Raw genomic sequence first — 19233 nt, 5'->3', positions numbered from 1 at the left:
CATTGGAATAGTTAAGTCTGGGTTATTTATGCGTGTGATTGTTGTTATAGCCCTTATATTAATGCAAATTGCTTAAAGTATATACCACAATGAATTCCTCATATTTTCTCATGGGCAGAATTTTACGCCCCACAGTAGGGCGCACGCCCAACCTTATTGGGAGTAAAATAGTGCACGATGACATCGGGCAAGCATCCTGACATCATTGCGCATTCCCGCGATATTTCAGTCGGCGGGCGTGCTGCCGGCTCTCACATGCGCCCGCGACAATAAAGAGGCCCATTAAGGCCATTAATCAATAAATTTAATCCTATTTTTCGCTGCCTGTCCAACTTTACGGTTGGCAGGCGGGCAGATAGGCCAGGAGGCCTTTGCATTTTTGAGGAAACATCATTTTTATTATGTCCCTGTTCATGTGACATGTTTCACTTGTTTTTAAAATCTTTATTTCTCATTTTAAAATTCTTCAGCTCCCTGAGGCAGCTCTGTGCCTTCAGGGAGCTGTCAATGCACGTTCTTCCGCACATGCACAGACTTTAGCATTCGCGCTCCTCCTGCTCCCACCCTGCCAGCGCTGAGGCTTCCTGCACACGTATCACGCTGGCTGGCCGTTAGCTGGAGTTCGATCACAGCTGGCAGACCATTTTGCAGCCATTCCCAGGCCCATCCGACAAAGGGAAAATCCCACCTCACAATTTAACTCTATGTGTGCTGCTTGCCAGTTTATATTGGGCAGTTGAAAGCTTCACCCAATTAACTTTGAATTATTACCTGAGCCAAGTGCAAATTGGCATAGGACAAATAAGATTAGAGAGGTGAATGCTTGGCTCAAAGACTGGTTTGGGAGAGGTGGGTTCTGGTTCATGGGGCATTGGCACCAGTCCTGGTGAAAGTGGGATCTGTACCGTTCGGACGGTCTACATCTGAATCGTGCTGGGACACTCTTGTGAGCTGTATAACTAGGGAAGTAAAGAGGGTTTTAATCTAAATAGTGGGGACAAAGGATCAAATTTGGGAAGATGTGATGAATCAAAGAGTAAAGACAAGGCAAAAGAGAAAGGTATTATTACAGGAAATGAAAACAGTCTGTGACAGGAAGGGATAGAGAGCACAAATCTAACAGTAAATCAACAGATGAGACTAGAGGTTATAAAAAGAATAAAAGGATAAAACTAAAGGCTCTGTATCTGAATACATGAAGCACTCGAAACAAAACAGATGAACTGAGAATGCACATAGACATAAGTAGGTACAATTTGATAGGCATTACAGAGACATGGCCGCAGGATGACACGGATTGGGACCTGAATATTAAAGGGTATAGGACATTTAGGAAGGACAGGAAGTGAGGGAAAGGTGGAGGGGTGGCTCTGTTAGTTAATGATTTTATTAGCACAATAGAGGGGAATGACCTAGTTTTAGGAAATCAGGATGTGGAAACGGTTTGGGTAGAGATGAGAAATGGTAAAGGCAAGAAGTCACTTGTTGGAGTCTTGTACAAGCGCCCTAATAGTAGCCACATGGTAGGGTGGAGCATAAAGGAAGAAATAATGGGAGCTTGTCAAAAAGGCACAGCGATAATCATGGGAGATTTTAATTTACAAATAGACTCGAAAAGCCAGATGAACAAAAGTAGCCTAGATGAGTTTATAGAATGTTTCCGGGATACTTTCTTAGAACAGCATGTTCTGGAGCCATCCAGAGAGCAGGCTATACTATATTGAGTATTGCGCAACAAGATGGGATTAATTAATGATCTCATAGTGAAGGCGCCCCAAGGCAGCAGCGACCATAATATAGTTGAATTTTACATTCAGTTTGAGGGAGAAAGGAGTGGATCTGAGACTATGTTTTTAAACTTAAATAAGGCAATTATGAGTGCATGAAAGCAGAGCTGGCTAAAGTGACAAATTAGGTTAAGGGATAAGTCAATAGAGATACAGTGGCAAACACTTAAGGGGATATTTCAGAATACACAGAATAGATACATTCCAACAAGTAGGAAAAAGTACAGGGAATGGACACAACATCTTTGGTTAACTAGAAAGGTTAAAGATAGTATCAAACTTAAAGAAAAAGCAGATAATTGTGCAAAGATAGGTGGAAGGTCAGAAGATTGGACAGAATATAAGGAACAGCAAAGGATGACTAAAAGACTAATAAGGCGGGAAAAATTAGAGTATGAGAGAAAGCTAGCCAGAAATATAAAAACAGATAGTTAGAGTTTCTATAAATATTTTAAAAAGAAACAAGTTAACAAAGTGAGTCTGGAGAATTGATAATGGAAAACAAGGATATGGCAGATGAATTGAACAGGGACTTTGCATCACTCTTCATGATAGAGGCTAAAGGTAACATCCTGGAAGCAGCTATAAAACAGGAAATGGAAGGGAGAGAAGTACTCAGGAAAACTACAATCACCAGAGAAGTGGTACTGAGTAAATTGTTGGAGCTGCAGGCTGACATGTGCCTGGGTCCTGATGGACTTCATCCCTAGGGTCTTAGAAGAAATTGCTAGTGGAGTAGTTGATGCATTGGGCTTTTATTTTCTGAAAGTCCCTAGATTCGGGGAAGGTCCCACTAGATTGGAAGATAGAAAATATAACTCAATTATTCAAAAACGGAGGGAGACAGAAAGCAGGAAACTGCAGACCAGTTAGCTTAACATCTGTCATAGGGAAAATGTTAGAAGCTTTTATTAAAGCTATAGCAGGGCACTTGGATAAGTTCAAGGTAATCAGGCAGAGTCAACATGGTTTTATGAAAGGAAAATCATGTTTAATCAACTTATTGGAGTTCTTTGAGGAAGTAACATGTGTTGCGGATAAAGGGGAACTGGTGAATGTACTATACTTAGACTTGAGAAAGCATTTGATAAAGTGCCACATCAAAGGTTATTGCGGAAAATAAAAGCTCATGATATAGGGGGTGACATATTGGCATGGATAGAAGATTAGCTGGCTAACAGGAAACAGAGAGCAGGCATAAATGGGTCATTTTCAGGTTGGCAAGATGTAACAAGTGGTGTACCACAGGGATCAGTGCAGGGAGCTCACCTGTTTACAATTTATATAAATGACTTGGATGAAGGGATGGATGGGAGGGTTCCCAAATTTGCTGATGACACTAAGATAGGTAGGAAAGTAAGTTGTGAAGAGGACAAAAGGAGGCTACAAAAAGATATAAATAGGTTAAGTGAGTAGGAAAAGTATAGGGCAAGATTTGCCTGCTCGCCGACGCGGAAAATGACACGCAGTGACGTCAGGTGGAACTCCCGACATCACCGCACCCCATTTAAATTTTCCGGTAGGTGGGGGCACTGCAAAATCAGCTGCATACCCGCCGACCTGTCAATGGCCAATTGAGGCAATTGACAGAGTAATTAAACTAATTAATGGACCTGTCAGTCCAACCTTAAGGTTGGCGGGCAGGCCAGGAGCCCCAGCGGGAATTAGAAAAAGCATGAAACCTCATCCGTGGGCGGGATGAGGTTTCATGTAGATTTTTAAAAATTTGAATAAAGTTTTTGTTAAAATTATGGACACGTCCCAACTCATGTGACAGTGTCACATGGGGGCACATGTCAGATTTTTTTTCTATTTTTAATTTCTGTCACAGAGCAGCCGATCTCCCTGAGGCAGCACTTAGCCTCAGGGAGATGAGTGTGCTCTTTCGTGCGCATGTGCGAAAGAGCGCACTCTCGATTTTGGGAAATCCCCCCCCCCCCACCCGCACAGGGAGCACACAGTGGACGTCACGCTGGATGGGCCTTAATTGGTTCGCCCACGTAAAATGGCGCCGTGCCCACAATCGGGGGCACAGATCGGAAACGCGCCTGCGCACGCCCACCCTTCAACTTCGTCCCTGTTGGGGGGAATATCCTGCCCATAATGTGGGAGAATGTGAAATTGTCCATTTTAGCAGGAAGAATAAAAGAGAAGCATATTATCTAAATGATGAGAGATTGCAGAGCTCTGAGATGCAGAGGGATCTGGGTTTCTTAGTCATGAATCGCAAAAGGCTAGTATGCAGGCACACTAAGTGATTAGGAAAGCTAATAGAATGTTATCATTCATTGCGAGGGGAATTGAATACAAAAGTACGGAGGTTATGCTTCAGGTGTACAGAGCACTAGTGAGACCACATCTGGAGTATTGTGTAGAGTATTGATCACCTTATTTAAGGAAGGATGTAAATGCATTGGAAGCATTTCAGAGAAGGTTTACCAGACTCATACCTGGTATGGGCTGGTTGTCTTATGAGGAAAGGTTGGACAGACAAGGCTTGTATCCGCTGGAATTTAGAAGAGTAAGAGGCGACTTGATTGAAACATATAAGATCCTGAGAGGTCTTGACAGCGTGGGTAAGGACAGGATGTTTTCCTCTTGTGGGAGAATCTAGAGTTAGGGTCACAATTTAAAAATAAGGGGTTACTCATTTAAAATGAAGATGAGGTGAAACTTTTTCTCTCAGAGGGTCATGAGGCCAACAATCGATTTTAGCACATAAAGAACATAAGAAATAGGAGCAGGAGTAGGCCATTCGGCCCATTAAGCCTACCCTGCCATTCAATAAGATCATGGCTGATCTGTCCCAGGCCACAAATCTTCTTTAGTGCCAGCTCTTCATAGCCCTCAGCTCCCCGATATTTCAAAAATCTATCTGCCTCCTCTTTAAATACATTCAGTGAACTTTTACACCGTCATGAAACCAGTTTGCGATCGTCCGCTCTGCCCGTCAATGGTGGGCCGGGTTTCCCGCGGTTCAACATTGAGAACTTAATTTTAATGCATTTGCATCTCATCATTGTGCCCACATGTGCAATCATCCCCCCACGTCAAATTTACCTCCCACATCAGCGTGACTTCAGAATGGTGTGATTTATGCCCCCCTTTAAAAGGCACGCATCTGACGAGCTGAACTTCGAGGGGAACTCAAAAGGTGATTGCACACAACCTTACGCAATGCTTGTGAGGATCACCCACAGGACATCAAGGAAGAGGCACCACACATTCAGTTGGTGCAGGGGAGGGGGGGATGGCGGGCACAGGTAAGTTGCTTCTACCTGGCTGGCTTTCAGTGCAGTGCCGGGGCAAGGGTTCGATTGCAGGTGGGGCTGGGATGGGGGAGGCAAGGCAGTACAGACCAGAAGGAAGTACACAAGCACAAGCTGGGGGTGTGGGGCGGAGGTGGACTGGAGGGTGCGGGAAGCTGCCCCGCACCGCTCTCGCATTGTCACTGCTGGAAGCCAACTATGGCATCAGCAATGGAGTTCAGCCTGTGCAGCAATGGAGGACCGATGTCCTGGACCAAGGTCTCCATGGTAGCCCCATCCTGCCAGTGTTGAGTTCCGTGTGTCATCATGTCAGCGCTAACACCTCAGACTGAACGGACTCCTCCATCGTCCCTTGCAATCTGAGGAGTGCAGCTGACATCCCTTCCTGATGTTCCCATGATTGTCTTTGCAGCTCCACCAACTGATTGAGGACCGAGTCCAGAGGCTCATCATCTGATTTGTACTCAGCAGATTCCTTGCCTTCAGCAGTCCTCCAAGTGCCGGCAACCTTCAATGTCCCTGCCTCCACGTGCTGTAGAACGTATTGTGTACTGTCCTCACCAGATTGTGATCTCGAGGCTGCTCTAGATCTAGGTCCAACCGAGGTGTGTGTCGCTGCACTGGTGGAGGGTGTGGGTAAGCACCGTGATGGGTCTTCAACAGTGCTGCCCTCAGGGTCCTCATCCGAGATGCTCTTGGTGCTGGGCTCGGGGTTGAGGTTACGTGAGGGCAACATGTCAGATTTATCCAGCAGAGAAAGTGGAGATTATTAGTGCTGGGCAGCCACGTTGCACACAGAACAGTGCACTCAGAGTAGCACTGAACAGAGGGAAGATCGGGTGCAGGATCTTTACATAGATGCTTGCCGCTGACCTCACTGTCGCCGCAGGAACAGTTCACTCTGTCCAGCTTCAACGCGTGACTCTTGAACGGAGTGAGGACCTTAATGTCTGGCACTCCACCCCAGGTCTGGGACCTCTCCCGTTGATTGTGTGCGATCTTGTCCTGCATAAAGACAGATGGAGAGAGTGTGAGCAAGGCATGTGCCAGACCAAATGAGAAGGATGCCAGGCATGCGTGTGTGCTAAGTAGAGCCATGGACAGGATGAGGAGGCAGTTTCCAGAGGAGATGAGGCCAGATGGAGGTATGAGAGAGTAAATGGTGATGTCCCTTGAACTGGCAGTGAGTGAGATGCCACTGAATGTGTGATGGGCTTGTGAGTGGGTGAGTTGAGAGTGATGATATGGTTGACTTATCCTAGTGGCATGGATGAGATCATTCATTATTTTTCTGCACTGGATGGCCTACCTCCTGTATGCAGCATTGGCACTGACCACCTCTGCCACCGCATCTCAAGCCAGAGTAGTGAGATTGATGGGCCTCCTGTGGCCAGAGAGGGGGTAGAGGACATCGCAGCAAACCTCCATGGTATCCAAAAGGCATCCCTGGAATGCGTTACTGAACCGGGGGAGGGGTGGAGGGGGTTTGGGGGGGTTGGGGTGGGGGGGTGTCGCGGCGGGAGGGCTGCACTCTTCTTGGCTTTTGGGGCCATGTCTTTACTGGAGCAGTCCTGAACTGCAAGCATTGAGAACTGTACATGTGGTTGCACTTTAAATATGGCACTCGGAGTGAGGAAGCAGTGAGGTACCAGTATGGCGGGCAAATCAGAGGCCGCCTGCCAGCGTGTTTCCCGTGAATGTGTTATCAATGAGATGGGAAGTCTGAAAATCCAACATTACAGCTGGCAGGTAACACCTGCTACCGCAGTTAGTGCAAATCTGGGATGATTCTGCCCATTGTTTTACCCACAAACTGCCAACTTCAGCTCTTTCCAGACTGCTCAGAATGTATATATTAATGTGTGTTGCCAATGACTGCCATGAATCTGGAAAAGAAAGAGGAAATCAGGCAGAGGGAATAAAAGACAAGTACATAAGTGCCTCAGCAATCTGATGCCCCCTCAGAATTTTGGTCCAGACTCTATATTTTAGCCCTGACGTATCTCTTTAGTCATGTCTGAGAATGCATGCCCACACCTGATTCATGACAGTTTTTGTACCTACAGAAGTCTGACCTATAGACATGGGCTCTAAATTCTCAAGGCATTCCCTCAATCTCCTGTTATTATTTCAATGGGAAATTGGCAGAGCGCCAGAGATACAGAATAAATGACCATATTTAACTATTTGCATCTTTTTTGGGGGTTTCCATCAATCTGCCATGAGAGAATACCCCAGAAGTGTCAGGTGCCGGACCTGCACAGAGACAACTCTGCTTATTGCTATGTAGGTCAACCCTGCATTCAACTTTTAAGCTACTAGAATCTCTCAAGCCACCACTGGTGACATTTGCCACTTTAATCAGAATTTAGTCCACCACCACATCAAACAGGCCACAGAAGTTTTGTTTGCCAGGGCACTCATTTTCTCGCTTTTGCCACAAAGAGGCAACAGCGCTTTTGGCATATGGCAGTTTGAAGGATGCAATCTCATTAATGGCTCACATTTTGCCCTATTTATTAACATACATATAATTTCCAAGGCCTCTAAGAGCAAAACACTGGCATATGAATTGGAAAGGTTTTTATTCCATTAATATGCACATGGTGCCAGCGCTATTTTAATAGCAGGCAGTCAGAATGATGGCCACAGACCACAGCTGCTACCCTCCCTAACTCCCTCTTCTTTATGTTGCTTATCTATGGTTACCTTTGCCTGCTCCTTCTCACAGGTGCTGGGTGCCTTACTAGGTGCTACCTCTTGACCCTCTCTATCTTATTTCTCCAAACTGAATGTTTCTGTCTTTGTACCTATGCACTGTGGAGTGCTTGGTAGGTGCTATGCAGTCAGCTAGCTTTCTCTCTTCCCTGATACCAGCTATATAATCTTAGTAATTCCATGCACAAAGGGGACATGTGTTAACAAAGGGGATGCAGCAAATTGCTGTTCATACAAAAACATGCCAAACAATGCAGTGTTACTATTGGGCAGATATGCTGCATGTTGTCCACTGAGTGATTTTAAGGGCTAAGAACCTGAAGGAAAAACTTGTCTTGTTGCGATGCCTTGAGATGACTTTTATAGCAAGTAGATGACCTAGCCATCTACTGCGCTTACTTCTCATTGACTGCCAAATTTCCACATTCCTCTGTTGCAACTTCTTCAGTCACACATCCCAATGTTCTTCAGTGAATGTCCAGTTTTCCCACTTTTTCTGGACACCATTTTGCCAGAAAAGTTAGATTTTACTCAAGCTAACAAACAGCCTTAGAAGAGCTGTAGTACTGTTGCACTTGTGAAATGTACAAGTCATGGGTGTGGTTTTGTCTTTGAATGTTAATGTATAACAGACAATATAGATTTAGCCACCTCCTCTCCTGATTTCCATTTGTATTGACTTCTGAGGATAAAATTTACAATTTGGTTGAGTTTCTTCGTTACTTTTCTTGGATTATGCCACTAAGATGTATAAAAAGATTATGCTATTCATAGTCAAAAACAAAAATACCTGGAAAAACTCAGCAGGTCTGACAGCATCTGCGGAGAGGAACAGAGTTAACGTTTCGAGTCCGTATGACTCTTCAACGGAACTAAGGAAATAGAGAAAAGAGGTGAAATATAAGCTGGTTTAAGGGGGGGGTGGGACAAGTAGAGCTGGATAGAGGGCCAGTGATAGGTGGAGATAACCAAAAGATGTAATAGACAAAAGGACAAAGAGGTGTTGAAGCTGGTGATATTATCTAAGGAATGTGATAATAAAGGTACAGATAGCCCTAGTGGGGGTGGGGTGGGGGGAAGGGATTGAAACAGTTTTTTGCTTTTATGCTATTCATAGTAGCTGGCATAATGTTTTACATTTGATAACTTTGGTGTGTTGTGCAGTGAATGCAAGTTCAACTGTGCAAAATACAAAATGTTCATTTGTCTTTTATATACTAATTGTGTTTCAAATGAACAAAGATGCAAACTCGTGAGTTATATATTTCAGTGCTTTATGTGCTTACTTTGAATATTTCTTGTAATTAATGAATTTGTTCATATATCTGCAGTACCTAATGTCACCTCAGAGAGCACCAGAGAGACTTCTACAGCTGGCTGATAGTAACCTGGATACCTTAATCACAGAGATGGATGAATTACTGAACAGGGTAAGGGATAGATACAGTAATGCAGGCTTAACAGCAAAATATAGATGAATGCTTAAAATTTCTGCTTGGTAAAACCCGATTTCAGCACATACAATGCATTTAGTTTTAGAGGATTTATTTAATATTTTCACCTTTTGTGATAAAACACTTATATAGTAAATAAATGTTTATTGTATTTGTGAACATTTTATTATAAATTATGAAATACTTTAAATAAATAAAAACAAGGATTAAATGTATAGTAATAGACTAAAAATTACTGTTGTAATAGTTTCAAGAGTTTTACAGTGAACTAAAGCATTTTGCTTCTATTATTATAAATTGTTGAATATGTTTTAAATTTGACAAGTATATTTACAAATTAACTTTAAATAATATTAATTCAAACCCTTTTTGTTGGCCAAATCATTTTTAACTGAATTATTTTTATATTAAAATTAGACAACAAAAGTTTCAGCAGATGGTGAGCAAACTGATAAGGACACCGAGAAGACTTACAAACGAGCAATGGAGTTAGAAAATTCCATCAGATATACTGTGTTGGCTTCTCAAGGTAGACATCACCACATTTATATTAATATCATGAGGATGCTTTTTCGTGGTCATGCTCTGGACATCACTTGCTGTGATCCTTGACTTTTGATAGTATTTTAATTTCACATAACATGATAGGTACCTATAGCCTGGATTTTTTACAGAGTCAACTCCACAGGACTTTAGAGATACCGGGTGGGACCCGATTCTGGGATTCCCACTCCATTCCTGTTTCTGGCAATTTTTGCTGGCCCCGGGATAAGTACGCAGATAGCCAGCCCACATTCTGCACTCCCTACCGGGTTGGCTCCATTGTAGGGGTAGGCATCTCATCCCATTCCCACAATTGTTGTGGAGTCTGTCCAGCTTGTCAAGGACTCATGGTTCACAGCTTCTCAGAGTAGTCATGGACCATAGGCTGGATCTGAGAACCTTTTGACAGGTATGGCCACTCATAATCCCATTCCCCTCTATGCCCCTTCATATCCCCCATGCCCTTTCCATGCCTCCTTGGCCCTCCATGCACACCCATAACCCCCATGCCCCCTCATAACCCCCATGCTCCTTCCATGTCCTCATATTCCCCATGTCCCTTCCAAATGCCTTCCATTGCCCCCATACCTCTTCCATGCACCACCCCACATTCTCCATACCTATTCACCCCCTGTGCACTATGTACATAACCAATGAGTCATATAATAACAGTAAGAAGTGTTTGAAATTTTCATTAATTAAAAAAGCACCCAAAAAGATCTCCTTTGAAAAAAATTGCTACTCTTACAACCTTACCAAAGTATCATTCACAGCCATTCATAAGATCAATAACAGAAGTTTTACCTCACTTCACACCTTTTAAGCTTCTCTAAATAAACATGCAGACATTGAAATGCCACATCAAAGAAAGAATAATTTATTATAACCTCATAAATATGTAAGCCAATCAAAGCTAACACTCCCGTCAAGCTATCTAAACAGATTTCTTGCTGGGCTGATACCATTAGTGAGTCTTGGAAATTAACAAATCATTCAAAACGAGGCCATCTGGCAACTGTATCAAAAAAGGTGGTCAGACATCTGTTTCTACAGATGGCCTCATTATGAATGCTTGGCTGAGTCTCAAGATTCTTTAATGGAGTCAGTGATGGAATGAGGGAGCATGTGGACATGAAAGCGCATGGAGGCATAGGAATTGGGCAATATGATGAGGGTATTGAGGGGTATCGGGTCATGGAGGGCACATGGGAGTGGGTGGGGACATTGGGGGGTGGTGGGAGCATATGGGGATGTTGGGGTGCAGGAATGTGAGGGGTGAGAGCTAGAGGGCTTAATAGTCTTTAATACAACTAGACCAAGGGCCCAGAGAACCGAGGTGGGCCTTCTAATGATCCCTCTTGGGCACTCAACTGCCTTCACAGCCACCTTTGGGCTCTCCCAGTGGTAGCAAGCCAGACACTATTCCACCTCTGCCTCCCCAAAATGGAAATATGGCAAATGGGATCATTTTTATATGTGATGGGTCTGCTGAGTCATTAAGCTTCCAGACTCAGCCATCCTGGCTCCTCCATGAAAATCCAGCTCCACATGTTGAAAATCTTCAGACCATGACAATGACATTTCTATTTATTGGAGTCTTCCAAGCCTTATGCACACTCCAGGCTGCTGTTCAGACCTATTTATTTGTGTAAAGTTGATTGGTTGGTAAAATTTTGTTTAACATTTATTACCAACATCATTGTTTTTCTCTTTTATGCCAATTGACAATAATGCATTTAATTTTCAGTCTTTTTTTGCCCCACATTTATGTCTCCATGAACATTTTAGAAAAACTAGAGGTTGTGTGTGCTAGGATGTTATTTCTACCCCTTTTACACCAGCCAGATCCTGGTGCAAGATCTTGACCCAATTTGAAGTATCTTAATGAAGGAATGACAAGTGTAGGCACAAGTATTTGCAGTGGTGGCACTTTTCCAGCTGATGTCAGCGCATTTTTTACAGCAAGTGGCACAATTATATAGTTACATTATATAGAAACGCAGCCCACATGTGTCAATTAACAATTAGGAGAAAGCAATTTATTCCAATATCAATTGTGTGCATTCTGTGAAGTCTCATTCAGTGCAGCAACATGAGGATTGTTAATATTTTGTATAATTAAGGCTTCAGATTTGAGTTTCACACATCCTTAAGATTAAAAGTAAAATCATCAAATAGTCATTTCTGTTATCAAATCAGAGAGTAATTAATAAGTATGAACTCAGCACCACTGTGCTTATAATTAGACATAAACAAAGATATTAAGGCCAAATTTACAAAATGTTGTAAATATGTGGGAATACTGGCTCACTGGAGGTGAATTATCAGGAATGCAGGCAGGTGTGCCCCATAATTTTCTATCCAATAAAATCAATCAACAAAATATTATGGGAGCCTGCATGCAAATTTCTGGTATGTGCTCTTGGCATGCCAGAGAGATCACAATTCTGTGAAATTATCCCTGTTGTGGCAATTTGTCTCAAATGGTAACTAATCTAAGTTAGACGATTATGCATTCAAACAAATAATCTAGGGTAGCCTAGATAAAGTAGTAGTGCAGATTCTGAGAGAGTACTTAATTGTTGGAGGGGCTGCCTTTCTGATGAGGTGATGATGACATCCAATTTTTTTATTCTGGTGGTAGATAAATGATAAAGGTGCATGGCACAATTCAAGAAGAGCGGGGAATTCTCTTGTATTTTTCTTTTGGCCAATGTTTTTATGATGTATGCAAAATTACACTGAGAAAATCATAACTGCTTTCCAAAATGATTCATTTGGGTGAAATACTTTTCACATTTCTGAGAGACATTATAATGAAATCTTATATAAATGAAAATCTTGGACTGTATTGGAATTTTATATTTTGAAATTGGCTCCTTTTGTTTGTTTTTCCAGATTTAAAAGAAAAAACTAAAAAATTAAATGAAACACTGAGAATCAAAGATGGGGTTACAGAGAAAAATCTGCAATACATGCAAAAGCATATAGAAAAGATGATGGCAGAGCTGCGTGAGAGATCATTTGAAAAACACGAAGAAATGGCTGAAGATGAACTTGAGTACGTGGTTTAAGTCTTTTTATTCTTCACATACTATGGGCAGAACTTTCTGCCTGTCGGGTGGGCGGGCCCGACCCAATCCCCAGCGGGCAGGTAGCCGATCCCCGCCAGAGAAGCGGGCCGCGCCACCATTTTACATGGGCGGGCCAATTAAAGCCCGCCCAGCGTGACCTTCGGCAGGAAACGCTATGCGCTTCCTGTGCAAGGTGGGGGGGATTCCCCAAAAGCGAGAGTGCGCTCTTTCGCGCATACGCATGAAAGAGCACACATCTTCCTGAGGTTAAGTGCTGCCTCAGGGAGATCGCTTCCACGTTGAAAAATATTAAAAATAGAAAATAAAATTCCCTAACATGTCCCCCTCGTGTGATAATGTCACATGAGATGGGACATGTGCATAATTTACATAATAACTTTATTAAATTTTTAAAACCCTGCATGAAACCTCATCCCGCCAGTGGATGAGGTTTCATGTTTTTTCTATTTGTCGCTGGGGCTCTTGGCCTGCCCACCAACCTTAAGGTTGGACAGGCAGGTCCTTTAATTGTTTAAATGATCCTGTTAATGGCCTCAATTGGCCATTGACAGGTCGGCGGGCCCGCAGTTGATTTTGCTGCACCCCCACCTTCCTGAAAATTTAAATGGGACGGGATGACGTCGGGGGTTCCGCCCAACGTCATCCCGCATAATTTTATGCATCGGCGAGCGGGCCCCGCCCCCTGCTCGCCGACGGCAAAGTTCTGCCCTATATCTCAGTTCAATACTTAGTATTTTCTTCGGTAAGAAATCAAAATATGAATTGTAACATTAAGATTTCAACCAACAGTACAATAATAATTTATTACATCGATTTTAAGTAAAATAGTGATGGCAAATTGCAAATCCTGGAGAGAAAAAGATGAAGTGACTCATTGGGATGAATAAAAGAACAAGCAAAATCAGGTGAACACAGGGTCGAAAGGGGCATTGAAAATATCAAAGCAGCTGATGTAGAATGTAACAACATTTTTTCAGTACCACAACAGCAAGAGGACAGTCCTGGAAGAGGTGTGAACCATAAAATAAGCAAATGGGCTTATAAGTGCAGACAAGCACAAAATACTTAATATTCTGAATGATTATTCCTCAAAAATATTCAAAGTAGGAGTAGGGAAGAGGGTAGCATACTGGTAATGTCACTGGACTAGTTTTCCAGAAGCGCAGGTTCATGCTCTGAGGATATGGGTTCAAATCCCACCATAGCAGCTGGTGCAATTTAAATTCAGTAAATAAAATTTGGAATATAAAGTTAGTCTCAGTAATGGTGACCGTGAAAATATTATTGATTGTTGTAAAAACCCATTTGGCTGACTAACCCCCATTAGGAAAAGAAATCTGCTATCCTTACCTGGTCTGGCCTACACGTGACTCCAGACTAACAGCAATGTGGTTGACGCTGAACGGCCTAGCAGGTCACTCAAACTGAATGCTACATTCTACCATGTTATGGTCACTGTTTCCCAGGGGATCTTTTACTCTGAGATCATTTATTAAACCTGCCTCATTACACATTACCAGCTCCAAAATAGCCTGATCCGTGGTTGGATCCACAGCATATTGTTCGAGGAAACTGTCCCGACTACACTCTATGAATTCTTGCTCATGGCTACCTCTGCCAATTTGATTTTCCCAATTTACATGAAGATTAAAGTCACCCATGATTAATGCACTGCCTTTTTTACATGCCCTCATTATCCCCTGATTTATTCTCTGTCCTACAGTATAGCTACTGTTAGGGTGACTATAGACTACTCTCATCAGTGTCTTCTTCCCCTTGTTATTCCTTACCTCCACCCATATGGATTTTACATCTACCGATCCAAGATCCTTTCTTGCTATTGTACTTATTCCAGTTCATCCTAACAAAGCTACCACACCACCCTTTCCTTCCTGCCTGTCCTTTCGAAAAGTCACATACCCCTGAATATTTAGTTCCCAGCTTTGATTTCCTTGTAATCATGTCTCCAAAATGGCTATAAGATCATACCAATTAACCTCTATTTGTGCCGTTAATTCATTTATTTTGTTCCGAATACTACGTGCATTTAAGTAAAGAGCCATTAATTTTTCTTTTTACCATTTTTTCCCCCTTTGACCCTATTTGCTGCTGTTCTTTTTATGTTTGTACACTCTGTCCCTTCCTGTTACACTTTGGGTATCATTACCTAAATAGCTGCCCTGCAATGCTGCCACATCTTTTGCTTTATAAGCCTACATATTCCCTCTCCAGAACCCTACCTCCCCTGTTTAGTTTAAAGCACTCCCTACAGCCTTAGTTATTCAATTCTACAGGACACTGGTCCCAGCATGGTTCAAATGAAGCCCGTCCCACCAGAACAGCTCCTGTAGTGAGTAATCACCTCCTGACTTCCCAAACCCTGCCCACCATCTACAAGTCAGGAGTGTGGTGGAATAATCTCACTTGCCTGGATGAGTGCCACTCCAACAGCACTCAAGAAGCTTCAGAACATCCAGGACAAATCAGCCTGTTTTTCAATGTGGGAAACAAATTCAATGATAATGAATGGTGCTTTCAGTGCTTTGAAGAATTTGTGTGATGATTTGTGACTGTGTTGAACAGTGATTTTTTATAAATTCATTCATAGGATGTAGGCATTACTGCCTGGGCCAACATTTATTGCCCACTCCTAATAGCCCTTGAGAAGGTGGTGGTGAGCTGGCTTCTTGAACAGCTGCAGTACCTGTGGTGTAGGTACACCAAAAGTGCTGTTCGGGAGGGACAGCAATATATTTTCAAGTCAGGATAGTGAGTGGCTTGGAGGCGAACTTCTAGGTGGTGGTGTTCCCATGCGTCCACTGCCCTTGTCAGTCTAGATGGTAGTGGTCGTGAGTTTGGAATGTGCTGCCTAAAGAGCCTTGGTGAGTTCCTGTGGTGCATCTTGTAGATGTTACACACTGCTGCCAATGTGTGTCTGTGGTGGAGGGAGTAAATGTTTGTGGATGGGAAGTCAATCAAGCAGGCTGAATTGTCCTGGATGTTGTGAAGCTTCTTGAGTGTCATTGTGGTTGCAATCATCCAGGCAAGTTGAGAGTATTCCATCATACTCCTGAATTGTGCCTTGTAGATGGTGGACAGGCTTTGGGGAGTAAGGAGGTGAGTTACTTGTCACAGGATTCCTAGCCTCTGACCTGCTCTTGTAGCCACAGTGTTTATATAGCTAGTCCAATTCAGTTTCTGGTCAATGATAACCCCTAAGATGTTGATAGTGCCGGATTCAGTGATGGTAATCCCATTGAATGTCAAGGGGTGATGGTTGGATTCTCTCTTGTTGAAGTTGGTCATTGCCTGGCGCGAATGTTACCTGCCACTTGCCAGCCCAAGCCTGGATATTGTCCAGGTCTTGTTGCATTTGGACATGGACTGCTTCAGTATTTGAGGAGTCGCAAATGGTGCTGAACATTGTGCAATCATCAATGAACATCCCCACTTCTGACCTTATGTTGGAAGGAAGGTCATTGATGAAGCAGTTGAAGATGGTTGGGCCAAGGACACTACCCTGAGGAACTCCTGCAGTGATGTCCTGGGACTGAGATGATTGACCTCCAACAACCACAACAATTTTCCTATGTGCTTGGTATGACTCCAACCAGTGGAGAGTTTTCCCCCTGATTTCCATTGACTCCAGTTTTGCAAGGCTCCTCGATGCCACACTCGATCAAATGCTGCCTTGATGTCAAGGGCAGTCACTTTCACCTCATCTCGGGAGCTCAGCTGTTTTGTCCATGTTTGAACCAAGGCTATAGTGAAGTCAGCAGCTGAGTGTCCCCAAACTGAGCATCAGTGGACAGGTGATTGCTAAGGAAGTGAGGCTTGATGGCACTGTTGATGACCCCTTCCATCACTTTGCTGATGATTGAGAGTTGACTGAAGGGGCGGTAATTGGCTAGGTTGGATTTGTCCTGCATTTTGTGTACAGGACATACCTGGGCAATTTTCCATATAGCTGGGTAGATACCAGTGCTGTAGCTGTACTGGAACAGCTTGGCTAAGGTGCGGCAAGTTCTGGAGCACAAATCTTCAGTACTATTGCCAGAATATTGTCAGGGCCCATAGCCTTTGCAGTACCCAGTGCCTTCAGCCATTTCTTGATATCATGTGGAGTGAATCGAATTGGCTGAAGACTGGCATCTGTGATGCTGGGGACCTCCGAAGGAGGCTGAGATGGCACTTCCCACTGAAGGTTTTTGCAAATGCTTCTATTTCATCTTTTGCATGATGGGGAGGCATCAGGGGATGTGATGGCATCATGCTATTGTCACTGGACTAGTAATCCAGAGACCCAGGGTAATTCTCCACAGCAGATAGTGGAATTTGAATTCAACAAAAATCTGGAACTAAAAGTCTCATAATGACCATGAAACCATTGTCGATTGTTGTAAAAACCCATCTGGTTCACTAATTTCCTTTAGGGAAGGAAATCTGTCGTCCTTACCCGGTCTGACCTTCATGTGACTCCAGACCCTCAGCAATGTGGTTGACTCTTAAAAGCCCTCTGAAATGGCCTAGCAAGCTACTCAGTTATATCATACTGCTACGAAGTCACAAAAAAGGAATGAAACTGGACGGACCACCCTGCATCGACCTAGGCACCGGAACAACAATGGCAATCTCAGCCCTGTCGACCCTGCAAAGTCCTCCTTACTAACATCTGGGGGCTAGTGCCAAGATTGGGAGAGCTGCCTCACAGACTAGTGAAGCAACAGCCTGACATAGTCATCCTCACGGAGTCATATATTACAGATAATGTCCCAGACACCACCATCACCATCCCTGGGTATGTCCTGTCCCACCAGCAGAGATGGTGGCACAGATGTACATCGTCTGGAGGGAGTGATAAGCAGCAAGTGATAGACAGGGCTAAGCGATCCCACAACAAACGGATTAGATCTAAGCTCAGCAGTCCTGCCACATCCAGTCGCAAATGGTGGTGAACTATTAAACAACTTACTGGAGGAAGAGGCTCCACAAACATCCACATCCTCAATGACGGAGGAGCCAGCACATCATTGCAAAAGATAAGGCTGAAGTATTTGCTACAATCTTCAGCCAGAAGTGCCGAGTGGATGATCCATCTCGGATTCCTCCGCAGGTCAGTCATCTCAGCTTCAGGATGTCACTGCAGGAGTTCCTCAGCGTAGTATCCTCGGCCCAACCATCTTCAGCTGCTTCATCAATGACCTTCCTTCCAACATAAGGTCAGAAGTGGGGATGTTCGCCGATGATTGCACAATGTTCGGCACCATGCATGACTCCTCAGGTACTGAAGCAGTCCATGTCCAAATGCAGCAAGACCTGGACAATATCTAGGCTTGGGCTGACAAGTGGCAAGTAACATTTGCAGCACACAAGTGCCAGGCAATGACCATCTCCAACAAGAGAGAATACAACCATCGCCCCTTGATGTTCAATGGCATTACCATCACTGAATCCCCCACTATCAACATCGTGGGGGTTACCATTGACCAGGAATTGAACTGGACTAGTGATATAAATACTGTGGCTACAAGAGCAGGACAGAGGCTAGGAATCGGATGACAAGTAACTCACCTCCTGACTCTCCAAAGCCCGTCCACCATCTACAAGGCACAGGTCAGGAGTGTGATGGAATACTCTCCACTTGCCTGGATGAGTGCAGCTCCCACAACACTCAAGAAGCTTGACATCCTGCAGGACAAAGCAGCCCGATTGATAGGTACCACATCCACAAACATTCACTCCCTCCACCGCAGGAGTTCCTCAGGGTAGTGTCCTTGGCCCAACCATCTTCAACTGCTTCATCAATGACCTTCCTTCCAACATAAGGTCAGAAGTGGGGATGTTCATTGATGATTGCACAATGTTCAGCACCATTTGCGACTCCTCAAATACTGAAGCAGTCCATGTCCAAATGCAACAGTGTGCACCATCTACAGGATGCACTGCAGAAATTCACTAATATTCCTTTGACAGCACCTTCCAAACCCACAACCACTACTATCTAGAAGGACAAGGGCAGCAGATGGATGGGAATACCACCAACTGGAAGTTCCCCTCCAAGTAACTCACCAGCCTGACTTGGAAATATCGCCATTCCTTCACGGTTGCTGGGTCAAAGCCCTGGAACTCCCTCCCTAATAGCACTGTGGGTGTACCTACAACACATGGACTGCAGTGGTTCAAAAAGGCAACTCACCACCACCTTCGCAAGGTTAACTAGGGATGGACAATAAATGCTGGCCCTGCCAGCGAAGCCCACATCCTCTGAATGAATAATAAAAAAAAGTGCTAGGCTCCTCCATCATTGAGGATGGGCATATTTGTGCATCCTCAAGTGTGTTGTTTAATTGCCCACCATCATTCACAA

The 19233-nt window shown here is 43.8% G+C and overlaps 1 protein-coding gene across 1 annotated transcript in view; it reads left to right on the top strand.

Annotated features, from left to right (window-relative positions):
* Positions 1-19233, top strand: part of lama2 (laminin, alpha 2) — a 582487-nt gene that overhangs the window by 442630 nt on the left and 120624 nt on the right. The window contains exons 34-36 of the mRNA XM_078542125.1: positions 9106-9204; positions 9646-9757; positions 12670-12832. Of these exons, the coding sequence (XP_078398251.1) occupies positions 9106-9204; positions 9646-9757; positions 12670-12832 (374 nt within the window). The remainder of the gene's footprint in view (positions 1-9105; positions 9205-9645; positions 9758-12669; positions 12833-19233) is intronic.

Source organism: Cetorhinus maximus, chromosome 5 (genome assembly GCF_964194155.1).
Source record: "Cetorhinus maximus chromosome 5, sCetMax3.hap1.1, whole genome shotgun sequence".
Taxonomy (NCBI): domain Eukaryota; kingdom Metazoa; phylum Chordata; class Chondrichthyes; order Lamniformes; family Cetorhinidae; genus Cetorhinus; species Cetorhinus maximus.
Note: the sequence above shows the minus strand (reverse complement) of the source record. Positions and strands in the feature narration are given on the sequence as shown.